This window comes from Protopterus annectens, chromosome 3.part0 (assembly GCF_019279795.1).
Source record: "Protopterus annectens isolate FY-2018-M chromosome 3.part0, PAN1.0, whole genome shotgun sequence".
In the NCBI taxonomy this organism is placed as follows: Eukaryota; Metazoa; Chordata; order Ceratodontiformes; family Protopteridae; genus Protopterus; species Protopterus annectens.
Window position 1 is genome coordinate 949,254,627 of NC_056731.1, and position 16,537 is coordinate 949,271,163.

The 16,537-nt window shown below is 40.1% G+C and overlaps 1 protein-coding gene across 1 annotated transcript in view; it reads left to right on the top strand.

Annotated features, from left to right (window-relative positions):
- The window catches only part of LOC122796644 (copine-3-like), a 1,024,312-nt gene that overhangs the window by 860,778 nt on the left and 146,997 nt on the right, over nt 1-16,537 (top strand). The window contains 1 exon segment of the mRNA XM_044065281.1: nt 6,258-6,308. Within this exon segment, the coding sequence (XP_043921216.1) occupies nt 6,258-6,308 (51 nt within the window).

Consider the following 16,537-nt stretch of genomic DNA (forward strand, 5'->3'; position numbering starts at 1 on the left):
TAATTTCCTGATGTATTGCTGTGATATTCGTATGGTATGACTATGAGATGTTTGTTAGGAAAACATTATTCCTTGTTTAATAGACTTTCTATATTTGCAAGTAATGTTTACTGACATACTTCACTGTATTCTTGTTATGGCTGTGAACTACCTGCAGTAAAGTGCATGGCTACTACCTGGTGTGGTCGCCATGCTTGCATGGGTAATGGCTAATGAGGGAGACACATTTTCATTTTGCCCTTTTGGTGAAATTAGTGTCTAAAGTTGACCTAATAGTACGAGCTGATATTTGATGGACCGGAAGTCGAAATTCATGTTATACCTGTCATGTATAAACCTGCATTTTTTTCCAGAGCTTTTGTTATAGAACTGTCTTTGCTGATGCCAAGGAATCTTAAATCCTTTGCAGGGCAGTGAATGGCAGTACAGCCAGACAGTCAGAAAGAAGACTCTATTGCTTACAGATAAATAAATAAAATAAGAAAAAGAAAAAAAAATGCAGAAGAATAGTCACATTGAGGCTATTACCCAAATGACAAGGGCTTATAATGATGACGTTGAACTGATTCATGTATCTGCTGTTTCATTAAGTGTCTCAACAGTTGTACTTTTCTCTAGTGGGATTTTGGGAACTCACAGGGCTAGTGACATATTGTTAAAGGGGGTATACATTTAAAATTTCAAGGGAAGGATCGGCAACTACGGGTTGTCGAATTACGGTTGGCCGACCCTTGTTGCCCATCTTTCTGTTGTACAAGTTCCTGTTCAGAGAATGCACAGTGGTCAGTCTTGTAACTAGAGATCGCAGTATAGTGGGGATCGGGAAATTTACCCTTTTCCCCACTGTAGTGCGATCTCGGAGTTGGAATATATAATATGCAGGGGGTGTGGGAGCACACACCCCCACAGGGGGGTGCAAGGGGGCTTGTCCCCCTGCAATATCATCACGTCACGTCTTATGCAGTGTATTACTGAATTCTACGGATGTCAAGAAAGGTCGAATTTGCATTTAGACGTGTGCTTGTGACATTCTGACCTTATCGACATTCTGTGTTCAACATTTTAGTCAACATTTCAAGTAAGACGGTCTTTTGTGCTTCGACTATATAATAAACCGTTAAAGGGTCATTGTGGTCATTGGAAACTGTGAAGGAGTCAATAACTAAGCATTTGGAAACTACTGAATTTATATTCCATTTTGTGTAGTGAACTGTCATGTTAAAATGGGAATGTGTAATGTGTAAACTTTTAAGTAAGTTTTTTTAAGGCTTTGTATGCAATTTCCATGGATGCTAGAGGAAGTCTGCCTTTTCTATGATGATTACAGGGGCTGAGTATGTTGTTCCTACAAGCGTGCTGGGAAAAGTCTTTAGCTATGATACAAGAAAAGATGCAGTAGGGTGTATTGCCAGAGATCAGACAACTGAAAGAAACTTAAGGGAGAGGGATAGAAAGATCAAAGTGGTGCCATAACATGTGCTGTCAGGAGGATGGCACTGATTAACCTTGGTCAGCCCAGGAGGTGGGTGTCAGTGTGCACGTAATGAGTCTGCTGAGCAGCAGACTCTTTCCCTGCACCTTGAGAAAGATCCTTCTAAGGAGCATAAAGCATGTTAAGCTAAAAAAAAAAACAAAAAAAACAACAACTAGACATTGCCACCTGCTTAGGCAGCTGAATATGACATACTTTTAAAAATCAGATAGTACAATGCAGTGCACGTTTACGTATTTCATGTTGTTTGTATTAGGGCATGCATACAAGCATGGAGTACAGCTATACAGATGCAGATGGCTACAGATTTATCTTCTCATGGTCCCTTCTCTCTTGAGTTTTTCTTTCCGTTTTAACTTCACTCCTACCGCTTAATGACTGAAATGTATTGTATGTCAACCAAAACAAGTGCCCTTATGATCTCTAAATGGCTAGGGTGGACCAATAAGATACAGGTATGCTTGTTATTTGATTTATATTTAGAGCCACAATAAAAGAAAATAAGGGACTTTATTTGGCTTTATTTGCAGACAGTATTGTTTTGTACTTGATAAATTCAGAAAAGGAACAATTTGAGATAGTTTCAGATCTTTTCAGGATGTAAAATTAATGAAGATAAAACAAAGGCTATAGCCGTAAATGTTGTACCCACACATTACTTAGTTCAGCAATACCAACATTTATGGGGACATAAAATAAAGTACTTAGGAGTATGGATTAAAAAGGCTTGTGTTATGATAGATAAGGATATGTGGGGAGAGACAAAACAAAAGATAATACAAAAACTGAGAAAGTGGAAGCTCTTCTCTATGGATATGGATAGTGAGATACAAGCGGTGAAAATGTTTTTAATCCCTTTAGCTTTATGTACAGGTCAGGCATATTGTTATCAACTAGGAGAAGATGTGGACGATAATTAATAAAACATTAAAGGAATTTTTGGGGGAGGGGCAGAAAATAAGTGGGATAGCTTGATCCTCTCAATAGAACAAAGTGGTGTAGGATTACCTGATTTGAAGAGATATTTTAGTTACACATTTAAGGCATCACATATACATGAAGAAGCAGAATGTTATAATGCAAAGTGAAAAAGGATAGTGATGATGATGATGAAGAAATAAGGAGTAGGAATTTGAATGCAGATCCTTTAGGAGAATAGTAATCACCCTACAGAATATTATATTTATAAAATTACAGAAAGTTGTTCTTCTTCCGGCTTTTCCCGGTTAGGGATCACCACAGCAGAACTCCGGTCCGCTAATGATTGGTAGTAGATTTTTTTGCGGGTACCGAGGTGCCAACTTGATGCCCAACCTTCAGCGAAGGCACGCTCATTCTATGCATGTCTTTCGAATGCCACTCTACTGCGGGGAGGACTTGCAGACTCCACACAGAAGGCGCTCCAGCCGAGAATCGAACGGGAGAACCTCTTGCTGTGAGGCAACAACGCTACTGCTGCACCACCGTGGCTTATACAATTACAGAAAGTATTCTAACAAATAAGCCAACACATGAATTTAGAAATGGATTTTGCCAATAGGGTGACTGCAAGTAGAGGTACAGAGAACAGGCAAGAGGGGGCTGGAATTTAGTGGAGAAAACTGGCAAAGGACCCAAAGTATTAGGAGCAAATAACTATAGAGAGAATGGAATAGAGTGACTTGAGGCCAAGAAGTTGGACTGCAGGTAGGAGACTGCCTTCCCTATTAAGGATTGATATCAGAGTATAGGCAAAGAGAAAGTGATAGGGAGTCCTAAATGAAAGACCTGCTCTGGTAGAGTTTTTAGTCAAACCTAAAAGGGTGATAATTTGTAGAGCATAAAAAATATTGCATAGTGAGTATAAACTGTTACATGATAATTATAAGAATCAATCAGAGGAGGTTAGAAAAGATTGGGAAGAGAGACTGGAAAAGCATCTTACAAAGAAACAATGGAAGGACATTTGTATGGCTCCCAAGTATGCAACAAAGTCCAGAATGTACAAGATTTTTTGCTTGGAAATGTTTTTATAGGTACTTTTATACCCCAAACGGACTTCAAAGAATTTCTCCTCAGGTTGATAGCAAATGATGGAAGTATGATGGGGAAGAAAGAGGTAACTGGGAATATATTTTTGGGGTATAGTGAGTTAGCATATTAAATAAAAATCTCCACAGAGTACTTTATCAGAAATATTGGGGAGAACAAATGACTCTAACAAAGGAAGTGATTCTTTTGAGCTGGGACACATGATCTAAGTTGTCTTGACATAGCAAGGCCTTATTTAGTTTAACTTTGCTGACTGCCAAAAAGGCGATTACTAGAAAATGGAAATCAAAATCTAAACCAACTGTATTTTGAAGTATTGAATATTGTAAAAGAGAAAAAAGAACTGGTAGAGGGATCTTTAGGAAATGGAGGCAACAAATTACATAAACATACATTAAATGTGTGGGAACAGTACATGCAGAGTAATGTTCAGGAGGAGGAGTGAGGTTTAAGAGAAAGCAGGAACTGAGTGATTTATATAATGAACTGAAAGGCAGTTGTAGTGAAAAAAACTTGTATAATGTCTGTAAATGGAATAAATGACACGAAAAACACGGACTAGCCGCAACCAGTGAACAAAACTAAAGCCACAGCCTAATGCAGGAATGGCACAAACGAGGCAGATGCAGTTTAGCGCTTTCTTCCACTTTAATAAAATGTGAACTTCTTCAGAAACATGTGCCCTCCCCAACACATGTCTTTTAAATCCCACAGACAGGATATGATGTCACAAAATAGTTCGCAATAATGAAATGTGTAAATACACATAAATGCATTTAGATGGTTTTGTATAAATGTATATAATTTTAGATGCATTTATGTGTATTTACACATTTCATTATTGCGAACTATTTTGTGACATCATATCCTGTCTGTGGGATTTAAAAGACATGTGTTGGGGAGGGCACATGTTTCTGAAGAAGTTCACATTTTATTAAAGTGGAAGAAAGCGCTAAACTGCATCTGCCTCGTTTGTGCCATTCCTGCATTAGGCTGTGGCTTTAGTTTTGTTAAATGGAATAAATGTTATTAAGGTTTGTTTTATTTTCTGTTAATGTATGTGTGCCAATATCTTAAGTGATATTTTAATAAAGGTGTTTAAAAAATAAGGTAGAGGTACAGTAAAGACCAGATAATGTGAGTTTACTGTTTTTTTTACACTGATTAAATAAGACTGTATAAATGAGTTGCACCATGATGCATATGATATACTCTTTATGTCTAGGTATGTACACTTGCAATGAATCTAGCATTACTGTATGGCAAAATTTATCAGTACTAATTTGGATGCCTTTTCAATGTTGATATGCTGTTAAATCTGTTTTAATAAGTGCTTAAAAATGCATTGTGTTTCATGCCCATCATTGTCATATGCTTTTGTTTGACTTCATGTTGCAGTCCCTCTGTTATTTTCATTATTGGCAGATTTGCCAATTTCTTCCAGCTTGACCTCTGTTCTGTCTGTCTTGCCACACTGAATATGATATTAAAGATAGTGTTGCCAGTGTCCTGTGTAATGATAGAATGGTTTCATCACAAGAGTGTAGTCAGGCCAACTCTTTGTATTTAGCCAAATACTTTTTCTGTTATTCTTTATACAGGCAATAAGAGGCCTTTAAATATATGAAGAAAACCTTTGACACAGATCAGTACCTGGCTTGTTTAGTGATGTATTTGTTGCTAAACATAAGACGTATTAGCCAAAAAATACACGTTTATTAGGAGTTTAGAAGCAGCATTTGAAAGATTGTGAAAAAAATGTATAAATGTGAAATAAGGCTATAGAAGCTTTAAGAATACTTGGTGGAAATATTTGTCTACATTCCTGTTTTGTCATCTCAGGAATATTCTGCTTGAGTAACCATCATTGCTGAATTATCATCTCTTGTATTAAAATGCAGATAATGCAGTTGTATTCTCCTAGCACTTAGAAATACATATTGTAAAACGTTTTTTTTTTCTGATAATCTGTTAACTGTGTTCTAGCCTGTTCTGTGAAAGTGCAGTACAAGAGACCTGCCACTGCAGTAAAATGGGAGTCTTATTACTGGGTGGTTGTACCCCCCCCCCCCCACAATGATATTGCTAATGTTATACACTGTCACATTTAAAGTCAGCATTCAAATGTTTAAGTTTCAAGAAAGCTGATTTAACATGTGGCAGCAATATATTTTTGCACTGTTGTAGTGGTCTGCATTTTCTACTGTAATCATTTGTTTCTTTATGTTCCTATTTAATAAACGTTGCATTTGTTTTGTAGTTCACATTGCGTGGTTTGCAGGTTTATCATCATACAAGAATTAAGCTTTTAAAACTTTCTAAACCTCAAAACTACTGTTGTAAGTCGTAGTGACATCTACTATTGGGTACTTCAAAGAGCGAGTATAAAGTCCTCACTTTGCTGCTTACTTCAGATAGTAAGTGGTACGTTGATAGTTTAAAGTTGTACTAGTCAAAACTGAAAGAAAATCATGAATTTGTTTTGCAGCCTTAAAGGTATCTTTGCCAAGGGATAAGAACTGGCTACCTGATGTCGAGACAAACATGAAAAGCAAAAAAACAGCTTAGCTAATGATGTGCAGTGTGGTGATACTTTCAGCATTGTGATTGTTGGATACTTAATGTGGCTTTTAAATGTTTAATGTATACATTTTAGTAAAAGGGTTCTGTCATAGTTTTCTGTCATTAAAGTTTACTAAAGGCAAACAATGATTTATCTTCCCTTGATTTTTAGGTTTCACATGAGTTTCCATTAAATTTTAATCCGTCCAATCCTTTTTGTGCTGTAAGTCTAATAAAGAAACTTGATAATTGGAGACTAGAAATGAATATGTGTTTATGTTAAGTATAGATTTTTGGAGTTGTTTAATTTACAGAGAGCAACACTGATATAAACATGTTTATGTAGAAAGTTTTATTCTTAGCTGCAGTTGTTAGATGTGTTGTGTGCTAGATTCACACTTCTTTCTTAGTATGCATACATTTTCTAGGATTGTAGCACAGTGTCATGACCACAAGAATGTTTCTGCCCTTTTTGTTTTAATAATAAATACGTACATGAGTCATGTCACTTTCTATTTTAAGAAGTGGTATATGAAAAGTTGACGGCAAGGTTTACATTTGAGTTGGACTTCAGTGTAAAATATGAATCATTGAAGAAGTTAAGCATTTGTATTTAGGAAATAGTAAATGAAACTTGCAGTTTTATCTTCAACCAGTTTAGAAGTGAGAGATTAAAGCTAACTGAACAACCAACAAAGCAATGTGTCACTGTGGTAAAGTAAATAGTGAAGATTTACTTTTCTTGCTGAGTGCTGTACAAACAGCCCACTTCTACTTCCAGTCCTCCCAAAATTTGGTTTGCCTGAAGGTTGAAAATGGTTTGTACTTGCTAACATTGATTTAACCACCATCTAGGTCTAATTAGTGAGAAGATGTTTGATAAAAGAAAATACCAGCACACAGTTCCACCTGCCACTGCCCTAAGTTCCTTTCCTACTTTGCTGGTGAAAGCATCTTTAATGGCTGGGTTGAGCAAACAATGGTATATTTTTGCTGGAGTAATTAATGCAATAGGTGAATGGGGTGAAATGTTTAGCCTCCTTAAAGTATTTAAAATAGAAATTCAGACTTACAGATATAGACAAATGGAAATGCTGTTAATTAAGGTACACCTTAAGTCATTCATCTCTGTTTATGGCCCTTGGTATTCGTGCTTTCTTTGGAGGCAGTAACAAGGTGGTAGTTACAGCAGCAGGAAACCCGAGTAATATGAAGGCTAAACTTTGGTAACAGTGTCTGACTATTAATTTTATTGGTAGCTGACTGACACACAAGATAGGACAGTATATTAGAAGGACTGGGGCAGAACAACATTGTAATTTTGCAGCAACAGATTAGAGTTTTTAAATTATTGAGAAACTCATCCAGGTTATTGATTCATCAGATGCAACTAATTTATTAGAGCTAATAGCCTCTTATAGGATAATAGCAACAGGTTATGTAAGGAGAAATCCCTGCAAAGGCTGTCAAGACACAGTAGTTGATGAGTCTCATAATGTCTGGCAATGCCAGTATGTTCAGACAATGTAGGTTGCAGTGAAGTATCTGGCTGGACAGATTCTGGGTGCTGTCTTCTTGTCGGAAGCAAAATACCAGATACTGATGACTTCTTTGATACTGGTGATCTGAACTGCAGTACTACATAATGGATTATAGAGTTGGCAGTAATAGCTAGGTTATGTATTGGTTCTAGGTGGAAGACACATCGATTGTTGCACTGCAAGGATGTGCTACTGCTAGTCAAAAAGTGCACCAAGCCTTGTATAACGGTTTAGTAGTGCAACAAAGAGAGTCGTACAAGGACAGCTTTGGTATATGGCCAACGGTGTGATACTTGTTTTTGAAGTAACTCAGTCTATATTTTGGAGGCAGGCAGAGATGATTTTTTTTTTCTCTTGTTTGATTCATTAGACTGGACCATTTGCAGTTTTTGTGGTTGCTTATTTTGTTTGTGAAAAAGCAAGAGATTCTGCTAGTACACCCTGTTAGTTATCCTGGAAAATGTTGATACCACAGTTTATAGTTTATCAATCTAGTGCCGTAGTTTAATATCTGCATTTTAGTTCTTGCAGCTTATGTTCATGCATGTGTGTATAGCTATTCATATTTATAATACAGTTGTACTCCTTTTTGTTATAAATTTTGTTTTGTTAATAATTGCTTGGCAATCCCCATGTGTTTGCCCCTTTTCCCACTGTAGTGTGATCTCGAATTTGGTATATTTAGTTAGGGGGGTGTGGGGGGCACAGCCCCCCACGTTGTTATGTTTGAAAGTGTGTGTGTGTGTGTGTGTATTTGTGCTAGCGGTTTCTTTCCCAGGGAAATAAATCGCTGTTTTGAGCATTCACGCTTTAGCGCGTTCGCTCTTTATGTGTCAACGAAGAGGTCTTCCATTAAACGCCTCTTCAGTCTTTTGAAATAGACCCTGTACAATATCCCATTTAAAACAGGTAATCATAACCCACCTTGTTCCTTTGGAAGGATCAGCTTGTCCCAATTAACCCTTGCTTTTTTCCCCTTCCCAGATAAATTACTTCAACTCCTTGTGGTCTACAACTTCTCCTCTGGTTGATAGAAGCATGCCTGACCTGTATATAAAACTAAAGAGACTAAAAACATTTCACTGCTTATATCTACATATATATAAACAAGAGCTTCCAGTTTCTCGATGTTTGTCATATCTTCTGTTTAGTTTTTTCCCACTTATCCTTAGCTGCCATAACAGAAGGCTTTTTAAAACACCTTTATTGAATTATCACTTAAAACATATGCAAACATATATTTATATAAAATAAAACAAACCATATTAACATATTCCCAGTTGCAAACATTAAAGGTTGCATATTTTCTTTGATATAATTATCAGTAATCCAGCTTTACATAAATTGATCAATTTCTGCCTTCCCTCAAACATCACTTCTCCAAAATATTATTCTGCATGCATTGTTCCCACAATTTCCATTTTTCCTGTATAATCTGCTCCCTTCCTTTTCTAAAGATCCCACTTCCAGTTCTTTATCTCTGTCACAATATTAAACACTTCAAATACAGTTGGTGTAGGCTTTGGTTTCTATTTTCTGTAATTGCTTTTTGGCAGCCACCAGAATTAAACTTAACAAGGTCTTGCTATGTGTAGGCATTTCAGATCCTGTATCCCAGCTCAAAAAAATAATTTCTTTAGTTAGACCCATTTACTCACCCATTATTTCTGACAGAGTATTCTTGGGAATTTGTAAAGTCTGCCAGTTCATTGCACTACTAAAACAAATTTTCCCAGTTACCTCTTTATTCTCCATCATACCTGTAACATTTGGCATCTATGTGAGGAAAAATTCTTTGGAGTCTGCTTAGGGTATAACATATATTTGCAAACACTTAGAAACATCTTCTAGACTTTGCTGCATGTTTGGGAGCAATGCATATGTCCTAACACTGTTTCCTTGTGAATTGATTATCCAGTCTTTCTTCCCAATCTTTTCTAACATCCTCTGATATATTCCTATAGTGATTGTGCAATATTTTATATACCCTGCACAATGTTAATTATCCATTTTTTAACAGCAGCTTCTGTTCTGGGTTCAACTAAAACTCTACCAGAGCAGGTGTTTCACTTAAGATTCCCCGATCCGTTTCTGTTGCCTTTACTCTAATGTCAGTCCCTGATAAGGAAGGCAGTCTCTAGCCTGCAGTCCAAAGGTCTGCTTGACCTCTTCCCATTCTGTTACCTTTCCCTCTGTAGTTATTTGCTCCCAGTGCCATGTTTCCTTTACCAGGTTTCTCCAATAATTTCCAGGCCCCTCTTATGTATTATCTGTACCACTAATTGTAGTCATCCATATTGGCAAAATCATATTTCTCCATTCTTGTGTTGGCTTTGATCTTGCTTTATGAATATTCTGTGTGGCTGTTGTTCTCCTTAAAGATCTGCATCCAAAATACCACTCTCTTCTTATTTCTTGAATTCCCCCTTGCTTCATCATCATCCCTTTCCAGTTTAAATTACAGATTTCTGCTTGTATTATCTATATGATCCTTAACTGAGTGGCACTAAAATATCCCTTCAAATCAAGTAACCCTAAACCACCTTGTTCTGTTGAAAGGATCAGACTCTTGTCCTTCCCCTCTCCCAGATAAAGTCCTTCAAATCTTTATTAATTATTGTTCACAGTTTCTCCTCTGGTTGATAAAAGTCTACCTGACCTGTATGTAAAGCTTAAGTGACCACAGATATTTCCACTGCTTGTATCTTGCTATCCATATCCAAAGAAGAGCTTCAGTTTCTCAGTTTTTGTAGAATCTTTTGTTTATTCTCTTCACACATATCCTTAGCTGCCATAACAGAATTATTTTTACTCCATACTCGTAAATGCTTAATTTTATCATGTCCCCATAAGTATGGGTACTGCTGAACCAATTCATGTGTGGGTACATAGTTTACAGCTATAGCCTTTACTTTATCTTCATTAATTTTATATCACCAAAGGACTTGAAACTGTCTCAGAATGTTCCACAACACTGAGTTGTCCTTTTCTGGTTTTACCAGGGTACAAAATAAAATCATCTGCAAAAAAAAAAAAAAATTCTCGGTTATCATACCAAATTATATCCGTGAATTTTTTGAGTCCTTTATTTTCTTTGCCAGTCACTCTAAATATATTGCAGATAACAAAGGGGAAGAGGACACCCCTGCTTTGATTCTCTGTTGAAACATAGCTTATCAGAGAAGAGCCCTCCCAATTTCATTTTTGCCTCAATCCCTCATATATCCTCCTAGTTAACTTTATTATTGTATCAGGGAATGCAAATGCTTCCATTGCCATACTCATAAAATCCCATCGTACTCTGTTGAATGCTTTCTCTACATCAAGACCCACTAACAACAGTGATATTTTCTTACATTCTGCTTCGCCGTGGATTATCATTGTTCTATTGTCCAATGTTTGCCTCTCATCCACAAAACCACATTGATCCATATATATGAATTCTGACAACACCTTTGCTATTCTTGTAGCTATTATGGACTTAAACATTTTATAATCATGGTTAAAATGGAAATGGGTCTATATGAAGCTGTGTCTGATGGGTCTTTACTATCTTTATGCATTACAGCCACTACAGCTTTCTTCCAGGGTGATGGTGCATCTCCTCCTTTTAAATAATGCTAAACAAAAGTTTCCATATCTTTTATCACCTTCCTCCATCCTATCTTCCAAACTTTGATAGGAATAACATCTATTCCTGAAGACTTTCTTCCAGATTGATTATACCTCATCTCTTTTATCTCATCTCCTCCTATCTTAACTGTTAATTGTTGAGACTCATTTACCTGTAACCTTGACATAATTAAGTCTTCCTTAAATATTTCCATTTGTGCTCTTTCTTGATATGCTGCTTTATACAAATTTTCATAAAATTTCCAAAATATCTGTAATAGAGCTACAGGATCTCTGGTTATTCTTCTTGTTATAGGCTCCTTAGATTTGGCAGAAACCCTTTCTGCTTTCTGTTGATTAAGTCCTTGTTCTAAAAGGTTTTGTGCTCTGGAGTTATTATTAAAAAAAAAAAAAAAGTTGCTTAACAGCAATCTTTCTAAACTCATGCATATTTTCCCAATACTCCCGTATTTTATCTTTACACTCTGCAGTTGCACCACTTCTTGTTCTGTCACATTCCCCATATTTTGCAATACTTCAAGCTTTGACAGTCCCTCTAAACAGTTCTTGCTACTTCTTAACAATATCTGTTCTTTTTCATTTTATCCCTCTCTCTAACTATAACTTCTGAAGAAACTTCTATCTTCCCTAATAACTCTTGAATAATTTCCACTACCCATTCCTTAAATTTCTGTCTTTTTATCAGATAGATGGACTCGCACAAGTGTCTCATTTTTACTTCATTATCCTGCATTTTTATCTTAGTTGCTATTGGTGCAGGATCTGAAATAGTTATTGAATGTGTATCAAAGCTTTCAATTAAATGCACATGTCCTGTGAAAAGTAATTTCTGTCTCATCTAGCCCAGATGTTGGTACTTTGGGGAATAATATGTAAATTCTCTCTCTCCCTCTTTCAGAATTCCTCCTACTCAATTGACATCTTCCATATAGAATTTTTTCAGCAATTTCTTCAGAAATCTACAGATCTGATGCTATGTCATTGTTGATCACGGATGAGTCTAGGATCTGACGTCAGATCCGAGCTGGCAACTAAGAGGATAGCTCCTGAGCCCAAGCTCCTTCTATTCCCAAGATCCCTTGCTACCCACAACCCTCAGATCTCATTTTCTCTGATTTCATTTGGACTTGCTTCCTGCAGCTCAAGCCTTCAATTTCATATAAGTACCTTTTCTCTCTTTTTTCCATGGTTTTTCATCTCCTGTCTAAACTATCTCCCTCATGCTGTGTTCCGGTTAGTTTCCTCCCCTCCTGGTAGTGTTTTAAACTGTCCTTTTAGTCCCTTCCCCAGGTTCCCACCCTTTTTCTTCCCAGGTCCATTGGGTAGTTTTCTTTTTTTAGCCTTTTTACCTTTTCTACCTTGTTCCCCCCTGCCCCCTTTTGTTGTCCGGTATGCGGATGGTGTGTGTGTGTGTGTGTGTGTGTGTGTGTGTGTGTGTGTGTGTGTGTGTGTGTGTGTGTGTGTGTGTGTGCGCGCGATGTCAGAGAAGCCCACTGGGTTTAAAAGGTGCTCCTCATGCAGCTGGAAAATGCCCCATTCCGACACGCATGAGGAGTGTGTTATTGTCTGGGAGAGCCACATCTGGAGGTTGAATGCGACATTTGTGCTGGATTCAACCCCAGGGCTCTCCTGTAGCGCAGGAACAAGCTTCTTCTCAAAGGGCTTATCAAAGGGGGTCCTTTAGTTTCTGGTTTTCCTTCTAAGCCTTCATCGAATCCCAAAAGGAAGTCTTCTTCCACTAGGGATCCTCCAGCCAAAAAGCTGAGGCTCTTCCTCGGATCTGACCCACCCGTCGGATCCGTCCATAGCACCATCTGTTTCCTCGGATCCAAACAGGCCCTCGGAGCCGATGGTTTTGTTGGATCCAGTTGTTGCTGAGAGCTCCCCCTCCAGACCTAGAACATCAGATCTGAGGTTTTCAAGTAAGTCTCCCTCTTGAGACCACAAACCCTAAGCAAAGTCAGGCCATTCCTCAGTCTCTTCCCTTGTCACCAGGAGTCTTCTCCCCTCAGACATGGATAGGATGATGAGGACATTTTTCAAGGCCCAAATTGAGTTGGGTTTATTGCCATCCCCTGCTCACTTGCCTAGGGGATCCTCTTCATCCACGGGACTCCTCTCTCCTCGGCCAACCCATCCAGGTTTGGACCTTCAGGATCAGGGCATTCCCAGTGAGAGGCCAACAGTGTCTGGCATTTCTTCCCTTCCCACACTGTCAGGGTCCCTGGATGGCCCAGCTGTGTTGCCCTCAGAGCTGGCTGTGCTCCGGCCCTGTGAGGTCTGTGCAGATTTCCCAGAAGTGGCATCAGGCCCAGCGTTTTTGGACCATTCCCTCCCTCTGGGGACCTCCCCACTGGGCAACTTGGGGCAGATATCATCTGGAGACATCAGTGCTGCATTGGGGTCACCCCTTCCTTCCCAGTTGACTGTGATCAGTGGGGAGGAGGAGGGGCTTTGTCTAGCCAGTCGGCCTTCCGGGCAATAGAGAGAACTGTCTCCGTCTGGGCAGCTGCCTCTCCTTTGGCTCTAGGTCTTCCCCAGCCTCGCTCGATATTGGGCAGCAAGACCTCATCATCCTTCCAGGGTCAGCCCTCCCGTGAGCACCTCCAGGCAGACATTACCCCCCCTCGGGATCCCTACTGCTTCTCCCCAGAGCCCATCATGGAGGAGCTCCCACGAAAGAGGATGTGCAAGTGAAGGCACTTGGACTCCCCTAGAGAGTCCCCTCGTGGAAGACATGTATTTTGAGGAAGGAGATGCATCCCCCAGACTTATGTCCAAGAAGATTCCTTTGGAGATCTCCTCAAGATCCTTAAGCAACGAGGGAGTTAGTCTTCCCCCGCCCCATCTTGAGAGGAATCCATGTTCTTGAAGGCCTTCGGGACAGGCTCATCTTCTATCTGAGTGTCTCCCCCTGCCAATGAGCTCATCCAGCGCATATCCGACAGGGCGCGGAAAGAGCCAGACACAGTGGAACGAGTTCCCAAGAAAGCTGATAAGTTCCTAAATCCCTCCAAAACTAAGGGTTTTTGTAGCAAGGGCGTTCCCATTGATGATAATATGGTGGCCGCAGCTACAAAAAAGGAGCTTGCCAAACAGAGCTCCATGGTCCATCCACCGAACAGGGAGTCTCAGGCAACTGACCATTTTGGAAACTGCGTGTTTGCCTCAGCTGCATTCGGACTGAGAGCAACAACTAGATGGCACAGTTTACCCGGCTGCAAAGAGACTTGGTATCAGAGCTCTCCACTTCCCTTTCTGAGTTGTTGCCTCCTGAGAGTTTTAAATTGGTGTCTCTGAAGCTGTCTACTTTGACTTCCCTAACTAATGCCTCAATTAGGTTGATCTCTAATGATGTGGAGGCTACGTTTCGAGCAGCAGGCACTGGCATTGCCATTAGGCATTATGCCTGGCTTCGCCTTTGTGGGTTTACGGAACCCTTCAAGGCGTCATTCACTAACACCCCTTTACTCTGTTTCAGTCAAAGAAACTTTAACCAGTAGCGTGCAGAAGAGAAAGACTCTGTCTGCAGTCAGGATGAAGTTCTCTACTCCCCAAAGATCCTTTTCCAAAAATCAGAGAGGTAGTAAGAAACTCTGGTTCCGCAGGTCTCAGCTTTCCTTCCAGGATGCTCCAGAGGAATCCTCTTCCTCCAGCCATGGAAGGGAGTTTGACAGCAGACCCTGCCCCAGAGGCAGAGGCGGTCCACAGAACCAGGGCTTCCAAGAACCCTTCTCGGAGAAGCCCCCTCAGTGCTCCTGAAGCACTGCCCTGTCCTGGTGGCAGTTGGGGGTCATTTCTCCCTCCACCCACTAGCCTGGACAAGTATTACCTCAGATCAGTGGGTGTTAAACATCATTTCCAGGGGTTACTTCATTCCCTTTTTTCAGACCTCTCCAGCTCAATCTTCTCTCCCAGAAATTCCACCCTCCCAAAGTGAGTTGACCCTTCTTGAGGTTCAAAAAAGAGCCATCCAAGAGGTCCTGACAGGACAACAAGGGTCCGGAACTTACTCTTGCTTCTTTTTGGTGCCCAAGAAAGCTGGGGGCCTATGTTCCATTCTAGACCTCAGTGTGCTAAATTTGTCAGACATGAAGTCGAAGTTCTTGATGGTCATTGTTCAGTCCATTCTGCCTTTTCTGCACAAGGACGATTGGATGTGATTAGTGGATCTTAAGGATGCATACTATTACATCAAGATCGACAGATGCTCCAGGAGATACCTGCGCTTTTGGCTGGGAGACAGTCATAATCAGTTTAGAGCCTTGCCCTTTGGACTCACTACACCCCCCCCCCATGTGTTTACCAAATGCATGGCACTGGTGGCAGCTCATCTCTGACTGCAAGGTTTCCAGGTCTTCCCATACCTGGTTGATTGGCTCTTCATGGCCCCCACAAGGCATCAGCTCACATTGACCATTGATAACACTCTCAGTCTCTTCAGGATCTAGGCATGACAGTTCACCTGCCCAAATCCCATCTTGCCCCATGTCAGAACCTAGAGTTTATCGGGGTCCTTCTGGACATAGTATCAGAGGCTGCAGCACTTCCCCTAAGCAGATTCCAGATGATTCTGGACCAGGTCTGTCAGTTGCTGGATGTGGAATGTCTCACGGTCCACATGATCTTGCAAGTGCTATGTTCAGTGGCGGCGATCCAGTTAATGCCTCTCGCCAGATATCATATGAGAGTTTTGCAGTAGACCTTAGTAGTGCAGTGGTCAGCTCACCTTCATCCCATGTCCATGACCATCAGAATTTCTCAAGTATGCAAACATCCCATCGCTTGGTGGCTCCAAGCTCATGTTCTCGTTCTAGGCAGACTCGTCTGTCTTCCCCAACTGCAGGCCACAGTGACCATGGATGCCTCAGTGTTGGGGTGGGAGGACATTATTGGGGAAGGATGGTTCAAGTTACATGGTCCCCCTTAGAGACCAAATTGCACATAAATGTCCTGGAGATGAGAGCAGTCCTTCTAACGTTGCAAGCCATCTAGGACTGTCTCCCTTTCAGGACAGTTGCAATTCAGCCAGACAACATGGGGGTGGTCTGGTACATCAATAAGCAGGGGAGAACACTGTCTTATCCCCTTTACAGAGTGTGGGAATGGGCAATGTCTTCCAGGTGTGTTCTTCTTGAAATGCGCATTCCTGGCAGTTCCAGCATGTTATCCGACAAACGCAGCAGATCTGTCCTGAGTCCTCATGAGTGGTCCCTGAATATGTCAGTGGTACATCAGATATTCGACCATTGGGGTCTTCCTTGCTGCAATCTTTTTT